At 38.2% G+C, this 19,766-nt stretch overlaps 2 protein-coding genes across 4 annotated transcripts; one reads left to right on the top strand and one right to left on the bottom strand.

Moving 5' to 3' along the window:
- Positions 1 to 304: 304 nt before the first annotated feature.
- On the bottom strand, positions 305 to 9,562 carry LOC113066274 (spindle and centriole-associated protein 1-like). Of its 3 annotated transcripts, none has more exons than XM_026238126.1 (17): positions 9,493 to 9,562; positions 9,071 to 9,189; positions 8,938 to 8,985; positions 8,708 to 8,854; positions 6,806 to 6,928; positions 6,652 to 6,734; positions 6,450 to 6,556; positions 6,069 to 6,313; positions 3,859 to 3,882; positions 3,633 to 3,764; positions 3,410 to 3,533; positions 3,163 to 3,255; positions 2,262 to 2,599; positions 1,203 to 1,386; positions 1,048 to 1,121; positions 860 to 923; positions 305 to 752 (listed from the first exon to the last, which is right to left on the bottom strand). In XM_026238126.1, exons 2-15 carry the CDS (start codon positions 9,161 to 9,163, stop codon positions 1,087 to 1,089), a joined length of 1,776 nt encoding a protein of 591 aa, XP_026093911.1. In that variant the 5' UTR covers positions 9,164 to 9,189; positions 9,493 to 9,562; the 3' UTR covers positions 305 to 752; positions 860 to 923; positions 1,048 to 1,086. The 3 variants fall into 3 exon arrangements, with proteins under 3 accessions (XP_026093911.1, XP_026093912.1, XP_026093913.1); XM_026238127.1 differs by having other exon boundaries at positions 3,163 to 3,210; XM_026238128.1 differs by lacking the exon at positions 3,163 to 3,255.
- Positions 9,563 to 10,523: 961 nt separating this feature from the next.
- Positions 10,524 to 19,522, top strand: LOC113066273 (protein shisa-2-like). The gene is made up of 2 exons (XM_026238125.1): positions 10,524 to 11,712; positions 17,796 to 19,522. Exons 1-2 carry the CDS (start codon positions 11,409 to 11,411, stop codon positions 18,374 to 18,376), a joined length of 885 nt encoding a protein of 294 aa, XP_026093910.1. The 5' UTR covers positions 10,524 to 11,408; the 3' UTR covers positions 18,377 to 19,522.
- Positions 19,523 to 19,766: the final 244 nt, after the last annotated feature.

Genomic DNA, 19,766 nt, shown 5'->3' with positions numbered 1-19,766 from the left:
CGTATAATATCAGCTCTTGTTAGGTGGTTTACTGTACATGGTGCTGTGCAACTGAAAATCAATAATCAGTTAAGAGTAATTTACAGAACACTTTAACAGATTTGTTTCCATGCCAGTGTTACGAACTGAACATTGCTTGAACAATTGAAATTATGAAATGTTAATTTCTACTGTTTTGGTTACATTTTGGCTGCTTTGCTTTTTCACAGTTCTCAAAAAAAAAAGTCTATAAAAATGTGATTATATATATATATATATATATATATATATATATATATATATATATATATATATAAAACACAAATAATTTAATTATTCAAGATTTATTGTGGAATTATCCATTTCTTAAAAAAATAATTGTTAGAACTAATACATTAAATACAATTGAACAATCAATCAGTATGCATGCATGATATTTTAAATATTTCATATGACGATATGAGGATTAAGGTTTGATCTATTGTTTTATTGATGTAATCTGGCCAAGCCAAACAACTCAGGCTTAATTCTCATGGTCTGTTGCCTTGTGTTGAGCTCCTATGCACAGACTGTTCCTTTCTCAACATGAGCATTATACAGATATGCTGCTGTCAGGATGTTTGATCAGACCAACCTAGGGATGTCAAATGTATTCGAATGCTATTGTGCATGAAAATATGATGTTAATGCATAGACCATATTCCTCTGTTGAGCTCAATTCATTTGACATGAGCTGACAATGCAAACCAGCCCACTCTTTTCATCTTGTCCACCTGTCAGAAATAAAATAAAAATTCTGAAGTTTTACATACTACAAGTACCTATGTGAAGTTTTATAAAACTACATACAGATGGTTGTGGAGTACAATAAAAATCATACCTGATTCTCAAGGCTCTGGATTTCCACACTATCCAAACTTTGTGGTGAACGTCTTCCAGTTGACCTGAAATCCCTTGTAATCAGCACAACTGGACTGAACAGTCTAGTCCTATACGTTTCTTATCTTAGTCCTATCATATTAGTCTTATATTTTAAGCAAATTCTGTTTGTGGCTTTTTATAACTCACCTACGACTACTTGCACTGGATTGTGGTGAATGGTTTCTCTCAGGAAGTATCAAAAATGGCTCTGGAGTTAACTTCTGTAAAACATGAATAGTCGTCAGTTACTCTCATTCTGCAGGATCTGAGAGGATGTAAGTATCATTTAAAGAAACACACACCTGTGTGAGTGCTTCTGGAGTGAGGAGGCACTGGGGAAATTGCAGGGGAAACTCTGAGGGAGGCACTCTGTTTCTGTTGTTCAATGAGCTCTAGTAATTTAGCTCTTGCTTCGGAACTCTGGCGGTTCAATTCCTGCAGTTTTTCTTCAATCTCCACTGTTGAGGATCTCTCTACAGAAATAGGCTGGACAAAAAAAGATCTAAATGTAATAATAGTGTTCACTGTTTGTTTGAATACGTCATTAACTTACTGTATGATTGTTTTGTTCTGTCCATATCCATATGGACAACACCTTGACAGTCACCACTGATAAACTACTCCTAAACTTGAATTTTCTGTGAAGCTGCTTTGCAATGATTTGTATCGTGAAAAGTGTGAATAGAACTGAATAAACAACCATATCCAAACTCACTGTGTACCATACAAGCCTACCTCAGGATTAAATATATAAAGTTGCAGTTGTGAGATAATGGAGCCATAGTTAAGAGCAATAAAGTCACTATTACAATTCAAAATTGTGAGATAAAAAGGTACAATTATGAGAAACTTACAAGTCTCTCAAATCATATGAGATACACACTAGGTTTGTGGTCAGTATAATAATAAAAAAATAAAAAGGATGCAGGTAATTAATTATTCTAATCAGTGACAATAAGACTTTGCATTGTTACATGTTTTTATTTCTTGTAAATGCTGCCACAAATATATTAGGCAGAAGATAATAAGGAATGTTTCTTTAACAGAAAGACTGGAGTAATGACTGCTGAAAATCCTTCTTTGCTCTCACAGGAATAACTTGCATTTAAAAGTATATTTAAATAGAAAACAGCTGTTTTAAATGTAAAATTATATTTCACATTATCACTGTCTTGACTGTTGTTTTGATCAAATAAATGCAGCCTTGGCAAACATTAGAGATGTCCCTAAATTTTTGTACAGTATTGTAAAGTCATATTTGTGAGATATAAGGGCACAAATATAATAAAAAATTGTGGGGAAAGTCAATTGAAGAGAAACTGCAGACTATTTTACTCCCAAGTCTACAGTATGTAACTAACCTGCAGTGGCTCTGTAGAGGGCGACACTTGTCTAACTGTAGAACTGGTTGTGGAAAGTCGGTCTGCGCTCTGCTCCCTTGATACTGAAGCCCCAGCTGGAGATGGACGGTGCTGCCCCAACTGGGCCCGGATCGCTGCATTCTGACATGTCAGTTCAGTGATCTCTCCTAGCATGGCATCCTGGGAGAGATCATCCAGCAAATGAGTGGCTCGTGGTAGGCTAGCGAAGGATGAAGGAGAGATTGAGATATCAAAGTCCTCCAGTGAACCCTGACTTCCTGTTGCTGCATAGGAGCCACTGAAGGGCAGCGGGGGTGCGAGTGAATCTGGATGACACGCTGGGAGAAGTAACAAAAATTCTGTTGAGTCATACTTGCATTGATGATTCAGTCAGATTTGAGCAACTTCCTAAGACACAAATACATATTTTTAACCTTAGAAAAATAAATGCTGGGCATAGTTACAGAAAGTCAAATCAAACACATATACATATATATACACAATTATTATTATTACTATTATTTTAATTTAGGGATTTTTGCTCATGCAAAATGCTATGGTGATCGAGTGGTTTCCAGGGTGTCATGTCGCTATGCAGTTGTATTTTTACTTACTACTTAAGTTGTATTTTTTAATACATTGCTAAGGTTTTCTGAGTATTTTACAAGGGTGTTTGTAGCTGGGGGCGTTCTGGACTACTGCTAGGGTCAGGATGTTCATATCAGATTTGTATGGGTCCAATTATAATGTCTCTGTGAATTTTCATCCATTTTGGCATCCTCCAAAATGTTGCTTTTTCAATTGTGAATAATATATGAACAACAACAGTGATGCTTGTCAGTGTTAAGCCCTCCACACTACATGGTGTCAACTGACAGATCTTGCCACACTTCAGACTGACCTGCGGGAAGCAGACCATCTCTTTGACGAGGAGGAGAGAGCAGCACAGCTGCAGAGACAAAGTCCTGTTGCTGTAAATCCTTTTCAATACTTTCTACAGAACAAAACACACTTTTCTTAATCACTGTGCCACTACAGGTTCAAATGCACACTCAAGATAGCCACTCCTAATATTAACTGGTAAGATACAACTTCAAAACAGTGGCAATGCAAGTTTACAGGTCCATGATCTGTGGATCTACAGTTACTTTGAGCTGTGTTGTCTGTGATTTGCACTGTAGTGTGTGGTTTAGCAGAATCTGGTCTTCCCACCACCAGGACTACAGCATCTAGGCGTTGCTCTAGGTCAGATATCTGCTGCTGCAGCCTCACCTGCATGGAAGCAACAACAAACAGCATCAAAAATGGCATCTGAATGGACAAACCTGCAAATAATATCTGGATAACATTGCTGAATGATAAATAGTTAACCTGCAGGGCAGTGCTCTCTTCCCTCAGTGTCAGGGACTCCACTGTCAGGGCGTCAATCAAAGCTCTCTGCTCCTTCACTTCCTCCTCTAATCGTCTTCTCTCCTGTGCCTCCCTCAAAGCCTCCTCTTGTTTCTGTGTGCAAGTGATGCCAATGAAGGAGTAACTCAACTGACCAATTCAAAAAAAAAGAAAAGCTTTTGGATTTTACTTGTGTGTGTGCCCTTACTTTTCTTATATGGCTGGTTAGACGCAGTGGTGGACAGTAACGGAGTAGCTTTACTTCGTTACTGTACTTAAGTACATTTTTCAAGTATCTGTACTTTACTGGAGTAGTTTTATTTTGAGCAACTTTTACTTTTACTTCACTACATTCCAAAGCATAAAATCGTACTTTTTACTTCACTACATTTCATAAAACATATCGTTACTCCCTATAATATATCACGTGCTCCGACACGCAGAAGCGGTGTCTGATTCATCATGAACGAACTGAGTCTTTTCAAAAGAAACTTTTAAATCGGATCGCGAATCGCACCAAACGATTCGTTTACGAATTAGAATGATCCGATTGTAGCTGTTCTGGAGTCGACCACTCACTGATTCAAATGAACCGTTTAGTGCGAGTCACCAGAAGTAAGAACCGGGAGATCTTGTGAGCGCGCGTGCGTCTGATGTTGCTAAAAGTAAGTTATGTCGAAATTTTGGATTAATTATTGTAACTGAAAATCATATTTAGGTCAAAACTGTCAGTTGTTTGGGAACTAAATCCGTTGTAAAGAGTGATCTATTTAAGCCCACTGAAATGCTCGAGTGCAGACGATGCAGACACATCAATTGTACGTAAAAAAAAAAAAAAAAAAAAACCATAAAATAACACAGATTAAATACAATAACTCATGCACGTTCAAATTCACCGCTGCCGTAATGTTAACAGTTTTATTAAAATGTCCTATGTTACGTCTGTTTTTATATTGTTTATCGACAGTAACGTTATGTTTATTGTTTGGATTAACTAGACGAGTACACAGACATGAATGTTCATCGTACTGAAAATAAGTAAATATTGTTAGCTGATGCTAACTGTCTAGCTAACAAGCTTGTTAGTGCTAAGTTGATGTAATTTTTATAATGTCCAAATATTTTTATTCAGCCACACACACACACACACACACACACACACACACACACACACACGCACACACACACATATATATATATATAGATTACATCTGGTTAGAAAAGAAAGGATGTAATGTTCAGAACATGGTAACTACAGTAATTATCAGTGGGAAGAGATGCACCCCGCTTGGCTAGGGGTGTTTTTAAACCACAGACAAGATTTGAGAAGGAAAAAATCATTATGAAATTTGTTTTATTATTTTTTTCCTTAAAATGTTCTTCCTAACTTCAGGCCTTATTATCATGTCATATATACAGTACAGACCAAAAGTTTGGACACACCTTCTCATTCAAAGAGTTTTCTTTATTTTCATGACTATGAAAATAGTAGATTCACACTGAAGGCATCAAAACTATGAATTAACACATGTGGAATTATATATGGAATTATATACATAACAAAAAAGTGTGAAGCTGAAAATATGTCATATTGTAGGTTCTTCAAAGTAGCCACCTTTTGCTTTGATTACTGCTTTGCACACTCTTGGCTTTCTCTTGATGAGCTTCAAGAGGTCGTCACCTGAAACAGTCTTCCAACAGTCTTGAAGGAGTTCCCTGAAAGATGCTTAGCACTTGTTGGCCCTTTTGCCTTCTGTCTGCGGTCCAGCTCACCCCTAAACCATCTCGATTGGGTTCAGGTCCGGTGACTGTGGAGGCCAGGTCATCTGGCGCAGCACCCCATCACTCTCCTTCTTGCTCAAATAGCCCTTGATGCCTTCAGTCTGACTCTACAATTTCCATAGTCATGAAAATAAAGAAAACTCTTTGAATGAGAAGGTGTGTCCAAACTTTTGGTCTGTACTGTAACTTTGATGTTCTGTAAAACAACTAACTTTAAAATACTTTTTTCTTACTGGTGAAAATCAGATGGTCATCTCTGTTTTCTCTCAGGTACATCACAGTGTAAGCTTCACAGTGAACATTACTCTCATCAGCGTAGTCCATATCAACAACAAAAATATCTTGACTCCATATAGTGGTTATTTTGGAAAAAATCCCAGGTATTTTGAGCAGTAGGATTATAAAAAAAATGCGCTAATATAAAATTGAATTAAGTAGCCTATATAAAATTGCAAACATTTATCTTGCAGTACTTTTTTACTTAAGTACATAAAAAATTGAGTACTTTTGTACTTTCACTTGAGTAAAATTGAAAAAGGAGTACTTTTACTTTTACTGGAGTAATATTTTACCATATGTATCTGTACTTTTACTCAAGTACTTGATTTGTGTACTTCGTCCACCACTGGTTAGACGTCCAAGTGTCGCCACTAAAGTGACAGAGAAGCCAGTGAGACCTGGTCTCTGTTGCTGTGGTCTAGCTTGTGGTGGAGGATTCTGGTGGTCTAGAGAGTCTAGCTCAGTCTCCACTTGCTCAAGCATGCCCTGCAGAAGTTCCAGACTGGACTGGTTTCCTGCCAGAGAGCTTAACCCTGAGCTGTTCAGACCAGAAGTATCTCCAGGGCGCCCTCTACTGGCTTGAACTGACCTGCTCTTAATACCTGAAAAAAAAAAAAAATAATAAAAATAAATAAATAAATAAATCTGTTTACATCAGAATGAGTCTGCCTGGATTTTAAACGCTTTACAGCCACTGTAGCATTGAGCGCTGGGATAAGAAGCTCTTGCCTTCATTACCTGCCTGATCTTCTCTGACTCCAGTATGACATGATGTTTTGGGTAGCTCTTGCTCTGGATGGTCTGAGGCCCATAGAAAATACTCTGACCTACATTTATTTCTTTTTCTGAAAACAAGCAATAAAAAATGACATACTTAAAGACAATCAAAATGCTTTTTGTTGAAGTTGTTTGTTGAAGATAAATGACCAGTCGTTCACACCTGTGCATCATAGAGCTGAGGTGCACAGAGGCATCCTGGGCTTCATCATTCTCCTCTTCACACTCCTTCAACTCATTCAGGGCCTAGAAAAGACTTTATTAATCTAGGTTTTATTACAGAATAACATCTTTTGGTGGTGCTTGTGTGTGAGTACCTGCTGATCCATCATAGACTGGCTGAGCAATGACAGCTGGGTTGGAGGATCAGATTTTTGATGAACAGGTAGCTCAGAGTCAGAATCACAGTCAGGTGCCACAGTAATTAATGGTGGGGGATCCTAAAACACACAAATCTGTGATTTTTCACAAGTACATTTACATAACACTTGTTAAATCAGATAATAGCACATAAGTTTATCCTGCACAACAATCAACTACCTGTGCGTCGACGGGGTGCATCACCAAACAGGTGTTTTACTCCAGCCAAAGCTCTGTCTGACCGCGCAATGACATCCTGCAACTGACACCGATCTGAAAACACCTAAACCAGTGGTTCCCAACCTTTTTCAACTCGCGGCCCACACAACCACACACATATGTTTGCGCGGCCCACTTCAAAAAAATTAACTGACCCCGCTATTGTTGGGTTAATAACTTAGTACTCAGAAGCTAGATTTTAAACTATATTTATTGAATAAACTAGGGCTGTGCGATATGGACAAAAAAAAAAAAAAAAACTATCGCGATTTTTTTTATCAATTTTGCAATTGTGCTTTTACAGTCATAAATGCATTCAGGATTAATTTGAAACATATTTCCAAAAGAAAACCAATCAGAGCTTTATCAAAAAGTTGTAACCTCTCTAGAACCGACATAAGTCAATATTATCACTATAGTGAAGATGTAAAAAAATTTATAGACTTGTGGCAAAAAAAATAAATAAATAAAAAATCCTGTATACAGGGACTTTTTTTTCTTTTTTGCCATGCATTGTTCATAGAGCTCATTAATTGTAGCGGTGCCTCAGGTGTTTGCAGTGTGTATACAGTATGTGTATGCGGTCAGCAGTGAGAGCGCATAAATATAACGCGAAAGCACATTAAAATAATGCACGAGTGCGAATCTCTCTGTTGGCAGCAGATTTCCTTTGCTCTGTCACAAAACCAGTCCTGCTTGCTCAGATACACGCTGCTTTGCGAGGAGAGAGTGTGCACACTTAAAACGTGTCTCCTCTCACTTAAACTGCATCCTGTTCACTAACAAATTCACTCTATGCTCATGTGTTAGACATGAATTATTTTCGCACGTTTTATTTCTAGCCTTTTACCGCAGTGAGAACGCTCTGATCCGTCAACATTGGCTCAGAAAAAAAGGCGCATCACAGACAGTGTGTGAACCTGGAGTTAGGCATATGCGCACGCTCAAATCGTGATTTTAGGACGTTTTCTTTTAATCGAAAACCCCAGAATGGACTGGAAATGAACAGAAAATAATTGGCGGCCCACCTGCAATACCACCGCGGCCCACTAGGGGGCCGCGGACCACAGGTTGAAAACCACTGACCTAAACAAATAGATAACATCATAACATTTTTTTATCCAATTTGAAAAACTGTGGGAACAAAATGTTAGTATGAGCTTGTTTTAACTCTTCTAAAACATATAAAACAGGCAGACAAAACTGTTCCTGCTCGTGGGCATTTATTGTGGGGGTAAACATATAAAGCAATGCATTCCAATGATAATTGAAAGATGCACAAACATATGTTCCTCAAAATAATTGTTTATCATATTTGATACATTTAATATGTTTTTCAAGTCGCTAAAGCTCAGTAAGTGTTCATCTTGTAATATTAATAACGTTCTAAACATTATTTTTTTATTTTGTTTTTTTCCACAATTATACTAGAAGACCTTTTATCTGCTAAAAGGGCTAAACCGTATATGACAGGGTTTCAGCAGTTTGAATAATTTATAGAAATTAGAAATCTGTGTATCAAATATAATACAGCATGATTTATAACTACGATACAGCAGGTTTTTTATTAAAACATTACATTCCTCCTAGATATAGTTTTATAAGCTTAATTTTGTGAGTGTTCTGCAATCCATGCACACCTCTCTGATGATGTTGAGTCGAGCTCTATCAAGTCCTGGAGGACTGGGGGGCTGGTTTTTCCTCCGTCTGCGTGTTCGAGCCTTATCTTTTAATTCCCACTGCGCCACGACCCTATTCTGAGATCTGTGCATATTATGACGTCGAGCCTGCGAAATCCATGTATGGAGAAAAATATCAGTAAATGCACAAGGATATGCTTGTGTAAAAGCTTTCAAAGTAAAATCCTTACCAGTTCCTCTGGTGTGGGTTTATGCACTGAAAGATCATGCACTGTGCTCTAAAAGAAAAGGAAAACAGATCAATTATAATGCATCACTTCCAGAAAAGGAAGTTACGTAACTGGTTACGTGAGGGTTTCTCACCACCCATTCTTTCTTGGGTGCAGACACCTTCCTGGTTCGCACTGGTCTTTTACCTGTACCATATAAAGGACGGTTCATCCGCACTAAAGACATCTCACAGCAACAGAAACAGGTGGCACCTATAGAAACAAACAATATAACGTTACTGCTGGACAAACATGCTTTAAAACGATTTTAACAGGAACAGTTTACTGTATGTGCAGAACAGAGAACATTATATCAAGCATTGTACATTAAGGTATCATTACGTATTATGGAATGTATCTATTAAATTATATGCTAAAATCCAAACACTTCCTTGCTAAACTAACGTTAGCTGGTCGTTTTATACACAATGACCGACACAAGCTGGGTAAGTACTGACAAAAATATCTCCTTATTTTACCTGAAACTGTCAGAAAAACAACGGACTAAGATTTTACCGTTTGTTTTTGTCGGTGCTGTAGTAACAGGAGGAAGCGTTGATCAGGACCAATTTAAAAGCACCTCTACAGTTCATTTCAAATTAAAAGTCCGCGTGTTCTCTTACTATAAAACTATAATTTTGCTAAAAAAAGTTGGAATATACATAAAGACGAGAATGTCTTATAGATAAATTAAATAGTGTGTTTGTTAAATATAATTGTATTTTTAGCTAACAAACGAAGACCAAGGTCGATTAATATCCACTAGAGTGCGATGTCTACTTAAAAGTTACGTTGTTTCTGTTTAATACCAGATTCCACTAAACTACATTTGTCTAGTTCTGTATGACTGACATCGTGTGCACTGGAGTAGATTAGTCTTTTAGAAAGAGGAAATGTCTTGTTGTGTATGAATATAAATGTAAATAAATGTTACATTACACAAGCAATTTTGAGATTGTATAGCCTAAGTGACTGTAAACATTACTGTAGTGTTTAGAAAATATATACATTTGTATTTATTTTAAAGTTTACATGTCATCCAATGTTCATTCTACATTATGTATCCATTTTTTTATATATGATAAAATATTTTTAAATATTCTTTTTCTGTCATTTCACTGTTGATAATGGCCTGTAAATATCTATAATATTTATATTTATATTAACAAGATCCTGCTTACCTTGACTTTACAGTTTGAATGTTATATGATGTTCACTGCACATTATTTATTATAGTATTATTTATATTAATGCATTATTACAAATAAAAAGATTTTCCCATCAGTTTGCTGTCGACCTGCAGCCTGTTTATATTATGCTTTTTTAAATTGTATTTTACTATTGGATTGTAACATGTTCGTTGTACATTAATTTATGTTACTATATTAATGAAATAAAACTAGGTTATTTTTCTGTCCGCTTGCTGTTGATAGTGGCCCAGGTCTTTTAGTCCTGATCGCGGGCTCTAATGGATGTGAGCCACCGGCGAGCTAAATGCATTACAATACGGCGTTTCTGTCCCTTTTGTGCTCAGGCAGATCCCCACGGGCATCTCTAAACACCCATCGCACAGAAGCGCTCCTGAAACGCCCAGGAGCCCCGTCACAATGACACTTGTTTGCACTGCAACAGCCGGAGAAGCAGTCAACTAAGACACGACAGTGCGCATGCGCCGCCGGACGGGTGGGCAGCTACCCCCTGGATGAAGGAGAAGTTGTCAGTGGGTCACTCAGTCTATCAATGCCAAATCCTCACTATGCACTGGTCCAGCTTTTAGAGATACTGACAGCTGACTGCTTGCTCCCTTTGGAAATCAGTTGTTGCAGTTGAGTGCACTTTTAAATATTAATAAGCCGGACCTCCTAAAACGTTTACTGAAAGTCGCATGATATGGATTAATGTGGAAAAACTTCCTTGACTGGTTGGTAAAAAAAAAAAAATTGTGAGAACACACTGATGAATCGAGCGTATACGGATTACAAGTGAAGTCAGTGGTTGCTCCGTATCTCACGGGAAGACATTTGAGAAGTTGAAGATCCGTTCAGAGTTGGATTGATGCAAAGTTTGTCTGAAGTCTTGGAGGTTTCTCGCAGGAATATGGGATATTCTGAATTAATTGTTTATGAGTATAAAACCGCATCCCTTATGGCTTTTATGCGTTTTCCCATGTGTCCTCTTTACTTTAAATCCGAAACAAAGCTACTGGAAGTCTTGTGACGGCTGGGGGAAACAGTGGATACTTGTCTGGAGCAATTCTGCTGGATCTATTGAATTAACTTTGGAATTTCTCTGCCCAATGACATTTCCAAAGTTGTTAGTTGGTTCCTTTCTGCAGCGTCTCCTCATTTTATTAGCTTCATTTACCGAGCCATTAACTTAACAGGGTCTAGACCAAAACCTGAGGTATTTTAGTCGCAGAGGTTTGTGACAGTATGCGGGGATGCACGGGATTCCCGATGGCCGTCTCGGTGGTATTGACACTTTTGACCATCATTAACGTGAAGGCGAGTGGAGAATACTGTCACGGTTTTCATGACTCTCAGGGAGAATGGAGAGACGGTTTTCCGTGTCCGGAGCGCTTCGACAGCGCCGAGGCCATCATCTGCTGCGGGAAATGCGAGCTCAGATACTGCTGCTCCAGCTCAGAAGCTCGCCTGGACCAGGGCACATGTGATAACGATAAAAAGACACAAGACACCAACACCGGGAACAAGGACGAGAAAAATTCTGGGGCAGGTAAGCTGAAGTGAAGTCTGCATTGTTTTCTGCTAGAGTAACTTCCTCTGTCTGAAACAAATTAGGCAATTATACCGTGTAATCAAATTGTACTCCAGCTAAGTTTAAATGGCTTAATTCAATAAGTTTTACATCAGCAGCAGTGTGTAACGTATATCGACCCATTTAAATGTTTTGTGACCCTCAGGCGTTTTGTGCGTAAAAGCCCCACTAAATGAGAAAGTCGGGTTGAGTTTCATGTCCAAATGAAGTTACAAAAACGCTTAAGGTTAATGTTGTGTGGATGTTTATCTCCAAGAATCAATCTTAGCGAGAAGCGGTTATTATTTAGAAGGGGCTTCATTATTCTCGAACGAATGAATCTTATGAACAGGATCATTTAGTGAATCTCTGAATCAATTGGAGCGGAAACTTCTGAATCGGACTCACTGACTGAACCACGAGTCGTTTATTTGGTCGTTTCCGAGTCGAAATAAACCATGTAAGTTAGCTTACTGTGTGGGTTTTGTCAAACATACACAATATGGGGTTTGTTGCAATAGTAGCAAAATGTTTAATAAAATGAATTAATGCAAAATAATTTAGTAAGTTTTATAATTTTGAGTGGCATTTCTACAGTGACATACAGAGGATTGTATTTATGAATTTGTATTTCGGATCAGTTACAGCTATTTTACTGAAGTCTGAAATTATATGATCATTTGTCAGTAGACTTTTGAGAGCTGTAAATGCAGTATTGAATTTTTTCTTCCTTAAAAGTAGGATAGGGGTTAAATGTCATTGCTTTTCCAGGTTTTGACAGCTGCAGTTAAATAAACATCTAAATTGGCACCTAACCGTCGACTCAGTCACAAATGCTAAATTGTACAGCACGCGGTTATAAATAACTGCTGTTTGTAGCACAGTAACTAGCGCGCGCCGCCAGGAATTGTTTCGCGCGATCTCCAGTCGTCTGGTTCCCAACGAGAATCAAGTTCGCAGTTTGACCCTAAAAAAGCAACAGTTGAATAAAATCACAGTATAGGGTAAGTTGTCATAACCTTGCAATTAAAGCACAATATAGACTTTTCAGCAAATTTTTAAATAGTAAACGAAAAAATGTAGCATACATGATCGAATTTCAACGTATACACTGACAACTTATAAACCCCAAAACTTTAATATTCTCCCCCACATTGATGCAAGGGTAACTTTTTATGAGTTCTAACAACTACCTATAACCTAAAAGAAAGAAAAAAAGTATTTATTTATTTTTAAAGAACTAAAGAGCTCTTGGGCTCTTTTAATGATGCAAATCTGAAAGACAAGAGGAAATAGTAGTCTTCTAAGGCATATGGGTATGAAGTTTGACAGGGCCTGTCTGGCAGTTGAAGACTTGGTTCGACTTGGACAATAATGCAACAGGTGTGAATTCATGTAAAGGGGTACCAAATCCTTTTAAGGACACGAGAAGGGCTTTGTTGTCATCATGTATTTGGCAATGAACTTCAGGTCCTCTAATAACATTCTTGATTTGACTAAAACAATAGAAATAAATCAGGACAGGTTTACATGTATAGCCTATAAACATGTATAGAATTATAACAAAAAGCATCTCTGAGGAACAATAAATCTATGGAAATAACCTGTACAACAGATTCTCTATTGTTTTTCCACACACATTTGTGTGTAACTGTGAATAGGGTGTTTAAGAAAAAAAGGGGTGTTTCAACTGCCAAAAAAGCACTGATTTTCAAAACATGCACGCAAACTTAAAGCTTGCCAAAATTCAGGTCATTTACTGAAAAATCCCCCTGTTATAGAAATAACTATGAAAAGAGCTCCTGTAAAAATGACTCCCCTGTCATTTTTGCACAGCAATCATGCTTTGATTCAATAACGTTATAATAAATTGTTAAACAATAGTTGCATTTTTTAGGTTATGGCTCAGTCAGTGGAATCTGTTTTGCTCCTGTAATAAAATCAAAAGCAAGTTTGCATGGCTATTATAGATGATTTGATTCAACTCAATTATGAGGGTGAGAGATCCTGACCAGATCCGACAAAGTAAATGCTGAAAGCTTCCCCCAGGCGATCAGATTTCTAATTAAGCTATAAAGGTCACTTTTAATGTGTTACCTGTCGGAAAAAGGAGGAACACAGTCAGGTAGAAAGGGCAGAAAGGATGGCACTAGTTGCAGGAGATTAGAGAAGATCAAGCTTGTCTTAATAAGTGTTAATGAGGGGCCCCGGACCCCTGGGGACAAGTCACTGGTGGAACATCTCGTCTTTCATTTTTGCTTTTCTCTCAGATCCCTTCATCTCACATGAGCTGGTAAGTTACCCATTTGTGAGCAGGATGGAAACTTGTGAGAGCTCTGTTCTGTGATTTACAGATACACATGCATGGCTTATTATGAAACATCAACAAGGTTCAGCAATGCTTTAGGCTAGAGCTGAAACAACGAATCGATTTAATCGATTAAAATCGATTATTAAAATAGTTGTCAACTAATTTAGTAATCGATTCGTCGCTAAATAAATTTTATTTGCCATAAGCGGCTCATTTCGTGCATATTTCAAATCTGCGGTGACCAAAGTGTGGCAGTAATGAGCCACCGGAGGTTTTACTCAGCCAGTACAGCAGGTGAAGTAGCGAATAGCCAATAGCTGGCCTCGTTTTATGTCACGTGCTTCCCGAACAGCGTCTCTGCAGCATTCAGCGGGAAGTGGGAGTACTTTACTTTGAGCCTTCAAAATGAAGAGTAACCTGTAAACTCTGCACTACTCAACTGTTTAAGGGGCCGTTCACATATCGTGTCTTTTGCGTGCTCAAGTTCGTTATTTCCTATGTAGGCGCGCAGTATGCACTCTCATAATGGAAGCGACGCGGTCTCGACACGCACGCGGTGCAATGCGCCCGTTTTTCCAGGCGCGTCCACACCGCATCCTTTTATCCTTTGCTGAAATTTCCGGGTCTTCATGGAGAGGGCACGTCATGGAGAGAGCACGTCATGGTTGCTTAGCAAAGGCAGACGCCTCAGAGGCGCTTCTGCCCGAGCGCTTTGGAAAGAAGGAGAAAGCGGCGCGACTAGCGTTTTCCACGCGTTTTTAGGTGCGATATGTGAACGACCCCTAAGAATTTTATTTGTGCAGATTCTCCAGTACAAGGTTGTTTGCAAATGTTTAGTCGTAAAAGCTGATAACATTGCTTTTTAACAGTTAACATTTAAAGCTTTACAAACATGTTATGTGATCAGTTTGTCGTTTACCAGTTCAAAATTCAGTCGTGCAGACTAATTATGACTGAATGAGAGAGGTAAATGTTTGAGTATATTTAAATTGCACTTCTTTTCTAAGTATTCACTGCTCTTTTTCACACAGCAGGTTTTTTGTGTGTGTCCCAATTTTTTTTTTTTCTGGACAACCTTCTGATGGATTTTACTTTAAATTGTGATTTCCATTCAGGTTTCATGCCATTGGCACTTTTTTTCGAAGGATTGTTTACAATTTCACAGCATAAGCTATAAAGCTTTTTCCCAGTAAATAATAAAATACAATGCACTGCAATTTTATTCTGTTTTATCCTTATACTTCGTGAAAATATGTTCTCAAAGATTCCTTAAGCTTTGTTTGGGATGTTAAACTACTTTAGGAGCTCTAAGGACTGCCATGGTGAAAACAATATTTGAAATCTCCTTGTGAATTTTGCTAGAGTATGGGTCAGTGTTTTGATTGCAGAAGAGTTCGACAAAGGATTACTAACATAATAAAACAACTCCAGGTATATTTTTGATGAGGATATGACAATGCAAAATGGTTAAAATCTCTTAAAAATCTATGCTGAATGATAAAGACCCTTTATTAATAATTTACTTGGGGAAAAAATGGAAAAAACTAAAATATAAGTACATAAACCGATTAATCGATTAATCGTAAAAATAATCGACAGATTAATCGATTATCAAAATAATCGTTAGTTGCAGCCCTACTTTAGGCTTCAAGTTTATTTGTTATATTAAAAATTTACTTTGAGCTCAGTCACACTACTGATATCCTAGTCTTCCTCATGGCAGTGTGGGTACAAATGCTTCGGATGTATACTGGAATTTGAAACTGATGTGCGATTTCTAAAGAGAAGGTAAAACATTGCTCAAGGGCTGTATACAAACAAAACTCCCCAAAGTCCTCCAATGTCAATCCATTACTTTTCTGTATTTTTTACATCAGGGAGGCCTGAAACACAGTATAATATTACATTATGTATCATATATTATATACCTATAATATTACATCTTGTATCAGTGGCAGTGAATACAGCTGGATGACCTAATTATGCTACGAAGGTTGTATTACAAGCATTACATTTTAAAAAACAAGGTATTGAACTGTACTTTATTAATGATACCTCAAATCTAGAAGCTTGCTTGTTGATGAGATTACTTTTCCAAATGATATGATTGTCACCTACTGAATGATAAAACAGACAAAAAATAAAATCTGAAAGTTTTATCCTGAAGCAGAAGCTTGATGTCCATTTGAGTTGGTTCTTTAGATTTTGGCCAGTAAACAGCCACTAGACCCCAGGCGGCAATTATTGATAGTAAATGAGCTAAAATAAAAACAGAAACAATAATCTAAAATCTACAGAGACCTGCAGACTTTATATTCAACCCTAATTAAAGGGTTAGTTCACCCAAAAATTAGGCCATAAATGACTAATTTATAATGACTCCTAATCCTAGGTGTATAAGACTTTCTCCTTTCAGATAAATCCAGTCGGAGTTATATAAAAAATTGTCTTTGATCTTTCAAGCTGTTTAATGGCACTCAGCGGGTGTTGCATGCATCAGTCCAAAAGAAGTGAAAAAAAAAGTGCCCATCCTTAATAAAAAGTGTCTCATACGGAAAGGTCTCCTGTAGCGAATTTATACATTTTTGTAAGAAAATAACATATTAAAAACATAATAATGAATGTAATGTAGCTTGCGCTCCTGGTGGATGAGGTCAGTGTTGTGCACGCGCTGCTCAGAAGGGACGAACGTGAAAGCACAGGGGAGAGATCAAAACAAAACATTGGTCACTAATTAGAAGAACAAAACAAGGATTTGTAAAGAAGAATGTAGGAGGATTTCGATAAAAGCCAAGAGGAGACTGGTTTTCCTTTGCTAAAGTAAGGAAACTTTGCTTCCTTTGCTCCTGTCATCGAACGTTGGTTTTCAGGAGACTCAGCGGCGCATGCGCAATGCTGACCTCATATGTCTTCCGCCTGGAACTGCTTCCGTGTACAACTGTTGGAGCAAGCTATTTTAAAGTGATTATTATGTTTAGAATATGGATATTTTTCTTACAAAAATGCATCGATTCGCTACAGGAGGACTTTATTCACCCCCTCGATGTTGTGTGAGACACTTTTTATTAAGGATGGGCGCTTTTTATTTCATATATTTTGGACTGATGCACTGCAACACCTGCTGAGTGCCATTAAAGCTTGAAAGATCAAAGACAATTTTTAATATAACTCCGACTGGATTGCAAGAAAGTCATATACACCTAGGACCACTTTAAACACACCTGATCCAAGTAATCAAGTCCTTCAGGCTTATTTGAAAACTACATGAAATGTGTGTTGGAGCAGCGTTGGAACAAAACACTGCAGGACTCCAACCCTCCAGGAATTGAATTTGACACCCTTCTAGAATGTGTACTTTAGTTTTGTAATGGCCCATTTACAACAAAAAAGATAATCATATTGATAACTATAACTATACAGTTTTAACAATTGTATAGAGAAATCCACTATCAGAACTTTCCAGATGAAAGATTAAACAATTTTAAGTTTTTTAAGAGTGTAAAGAGCTCAAACATTGAAAGCGGTAGACGACAAAACTGCAGCACGTACTTATAATAAACTTATAATAAGAAAATGATCGTCCACTGATGTGGGTTACTAATATAGAATAGTTATCGTTCTTAGTGTTAATGGGCTATAACATCGGTCTGTTTACTGATGGGTTAAAATCGCAAAGTGTAAGTAAAGAGGGTATTTAATTTTTTTTTATTTTGAATGAGTTTGTCATATTTTTCCTGTTTTTACCCTGCAGTACCCATCTACGTGCCCTTCCTGATCGTCGGCTCGGTCTTCGTGGCATTCGTGCTGGTGGGCTCCGTCGTTGCCGTGTGCTGTTGCCGCTGTCTCCGTCCCAAACAGGAGCCTTCATCAGGCGGCAGCTCAGGAGGAGGGTCCAGCAGCGCCCGTGTCCTCGAGACGATTCCCATGATGGCCAGCACAGGTACTTCGCGAGGCTCGTCCTCCCGCCAATCAAGCACAGCCACCTCCTCCAGCTCTTCAGCTCCGCCCACTGCTCCCCGTCCTGCACCCGCCCCTCTGCTCCGTGCCCAAGCCTCGTGCTGTCTTCCACCAGACGCCAGCGTCTACGTGAACATGCCTACCAACTTCTCAGTGCTTAACTGCCAGCAAGCCACTCAAATTCTTCCTCACCAAGGCCAATTCCTACATCCTCAGTACATCGGTTTCGCCCACCCTATTACTTCAGCTCCTGCCTACCTAGATCACGCTCAAGCAGGCTACCGTCCGTTGCAGTCTCCATTCCCTCCACCAACCAGCGTGGCTAGTGTGTCCAGTGTGACGGGGGATCAGAAATACCCTCCGGTTACCATGTGAATGCAAACGGGACCATCATAGGATGCAAGTCTGAATTGAAATCACAAGACGAACACACAAAGAATCAGTTCTGGGCAAAAAATTGAGAGTCATGACTTGCAACCTTCACAAATGAGACTCAAATCGAACACAATATTACTTTCTGTGATATAAAGGACACAGTGCTTAAGAAGTGACTGGATGTGTGTGTAAGGTGCATTGAAAAGCGCTAACGGTGCCGTTGTAAATGAAGCACGTGTGTGTACATATGCAATGTATATTTGTGTTGTATAACCGTGCATGTGCACTCTGTGCGTGACTGTATAGGTGTGTTGGTTTATGAGATGCAGTATGTGAAAATGTGTGTGTGTAGTCCACTATACAGTATGTTGTGTGTAATGGGAATCACAGGTGCTGTAATGTGAAAAACAGTCCTGGCTCCCTGTTGGATGCTTAAAATGTAATGAAGTGGACACAGGACACAGACTGTGACGCTCCACCCTCCTGCCCACTGCAACACATGCACATAGAGTAGACACACACACTTACACTTTTGCATACACACTCTTGCATTCTGCAGAACCAAAGTCATTTTTGCATTGCCAAGGAACTGGATAGAAAATAAACAAAAATATAGGCCTGTGTTTAGGAAAGCAATGTGCGAAGATGTGTGTAGCTCAGATCAGCGGTCTTCAGAAAGCACCAGAGTCAATTACGCAGTAAAAACTGCCTGCCAACTGTTCCCCTTCACTAAGTCTCTGCCTTGTGAAAAGCTGTGTGTATGTGTGCCACTTTCCTTCCCCTCTGTTAGCATAAGGTACACTCAAGGAGAACCAAAAGGGTTCCAGGGCATTTCATTTGGAGTGGGTTTCTTTCAGCACGCTCAAAGGCGGCAGTTTAGTGAGAAAAGAAAAGTCCCAGGCTCCTCCAGCAGAAGGCCATCACCTTTCTGAACTTCTAAAACTCCTGTTTGAGATCTTAGACTGGCAGAAAAATCACAATGAAATTAAACACTGCCTGATTTAAAGTCACCAGTCTTGAGTTATTTGGCTTTCGAGATAAAAGGGTAGTTCACTGCAAAATGTTGTTTCAAACTTTTAATGACTTTCTTTCTTCTGCTGAACACACAAAAAAAGATAATAAAAAAATGTCTGTTTTATTTCATCCGATGCAAGTCAGTGTTGTTATTGTTAACTAAAACTAAACTATTGAAAATAATTGTTATTCGTTTAAATACAGTTGAAATAAAATACATAAATAACATGAAAAATGTGAAATGTTGAAAATGAAAAAAAAAAAATTTTAAATAAAAAAATAATACAAATGCATATTAATAAAACATAACAGAAAATTTATATTGGATTAAAAACTTGAACTTTAAGAATGTAAATATAAAAAAGAACTGGAATAA

Source organism: Carassius auratus, chromosome 49, assembly GCF_003368295.1.
Source record: "Carassius auratus strain Wakin chromosome 49, ASM336829v1, whole genome shotgun sequence".
NCBI classification, from domain to species: domain Eukaryota; kingdom Metazoa; phylum Chordata; class Actinopteri; order Cypriniformes; family Cyprinidae; genus Carassius; species Carassius auratus.
Note: the sequence above shows the minus strand (reverse complement) of the source record. Positions and strands in the feature narration are given on the sequence as shown.

Excerpts from the sequence above, each read along its gene's own strand:
- LOC113066274 (XM_026238126.1), bottom strand. The coding sequence starts at position 9,163 with ATGTCTTTAGTGCGGATGAACCGTCCTTTATATGGTACAGGTAAAAGA. Across the intron at positions 6,929-8,707 it reads GACTCAACATCATCAGAGAG|GATCCCCCACCATTAATTAC; the intron begins GTGTGCATGGAT and ends TGTGTGTTTTAG. Across the intron at positions 3,256-3,409 it reads CACAGACAACACAGCTCAAA|AAAGTATTGAAAAGGATTTA; the intron begins GTAACTGTAGAT and ends TTTGTTCTGTAG.
- LOC113066273 (XM_026238125.1), top strand. The coding sequence starts at position 11,409 with ATGCGGGGATGCACGGGATTCCCGATGGCCGTCTCGGTGGTATTGACA. Across the intron at positions 11,713-17,795 it reads CGAGAAAAATTCTGGGGCAG|TACCCATCTACGTGCCCTTC; the intron begins GTAAGCTGAAGT and ends TTTACCCTGCAG.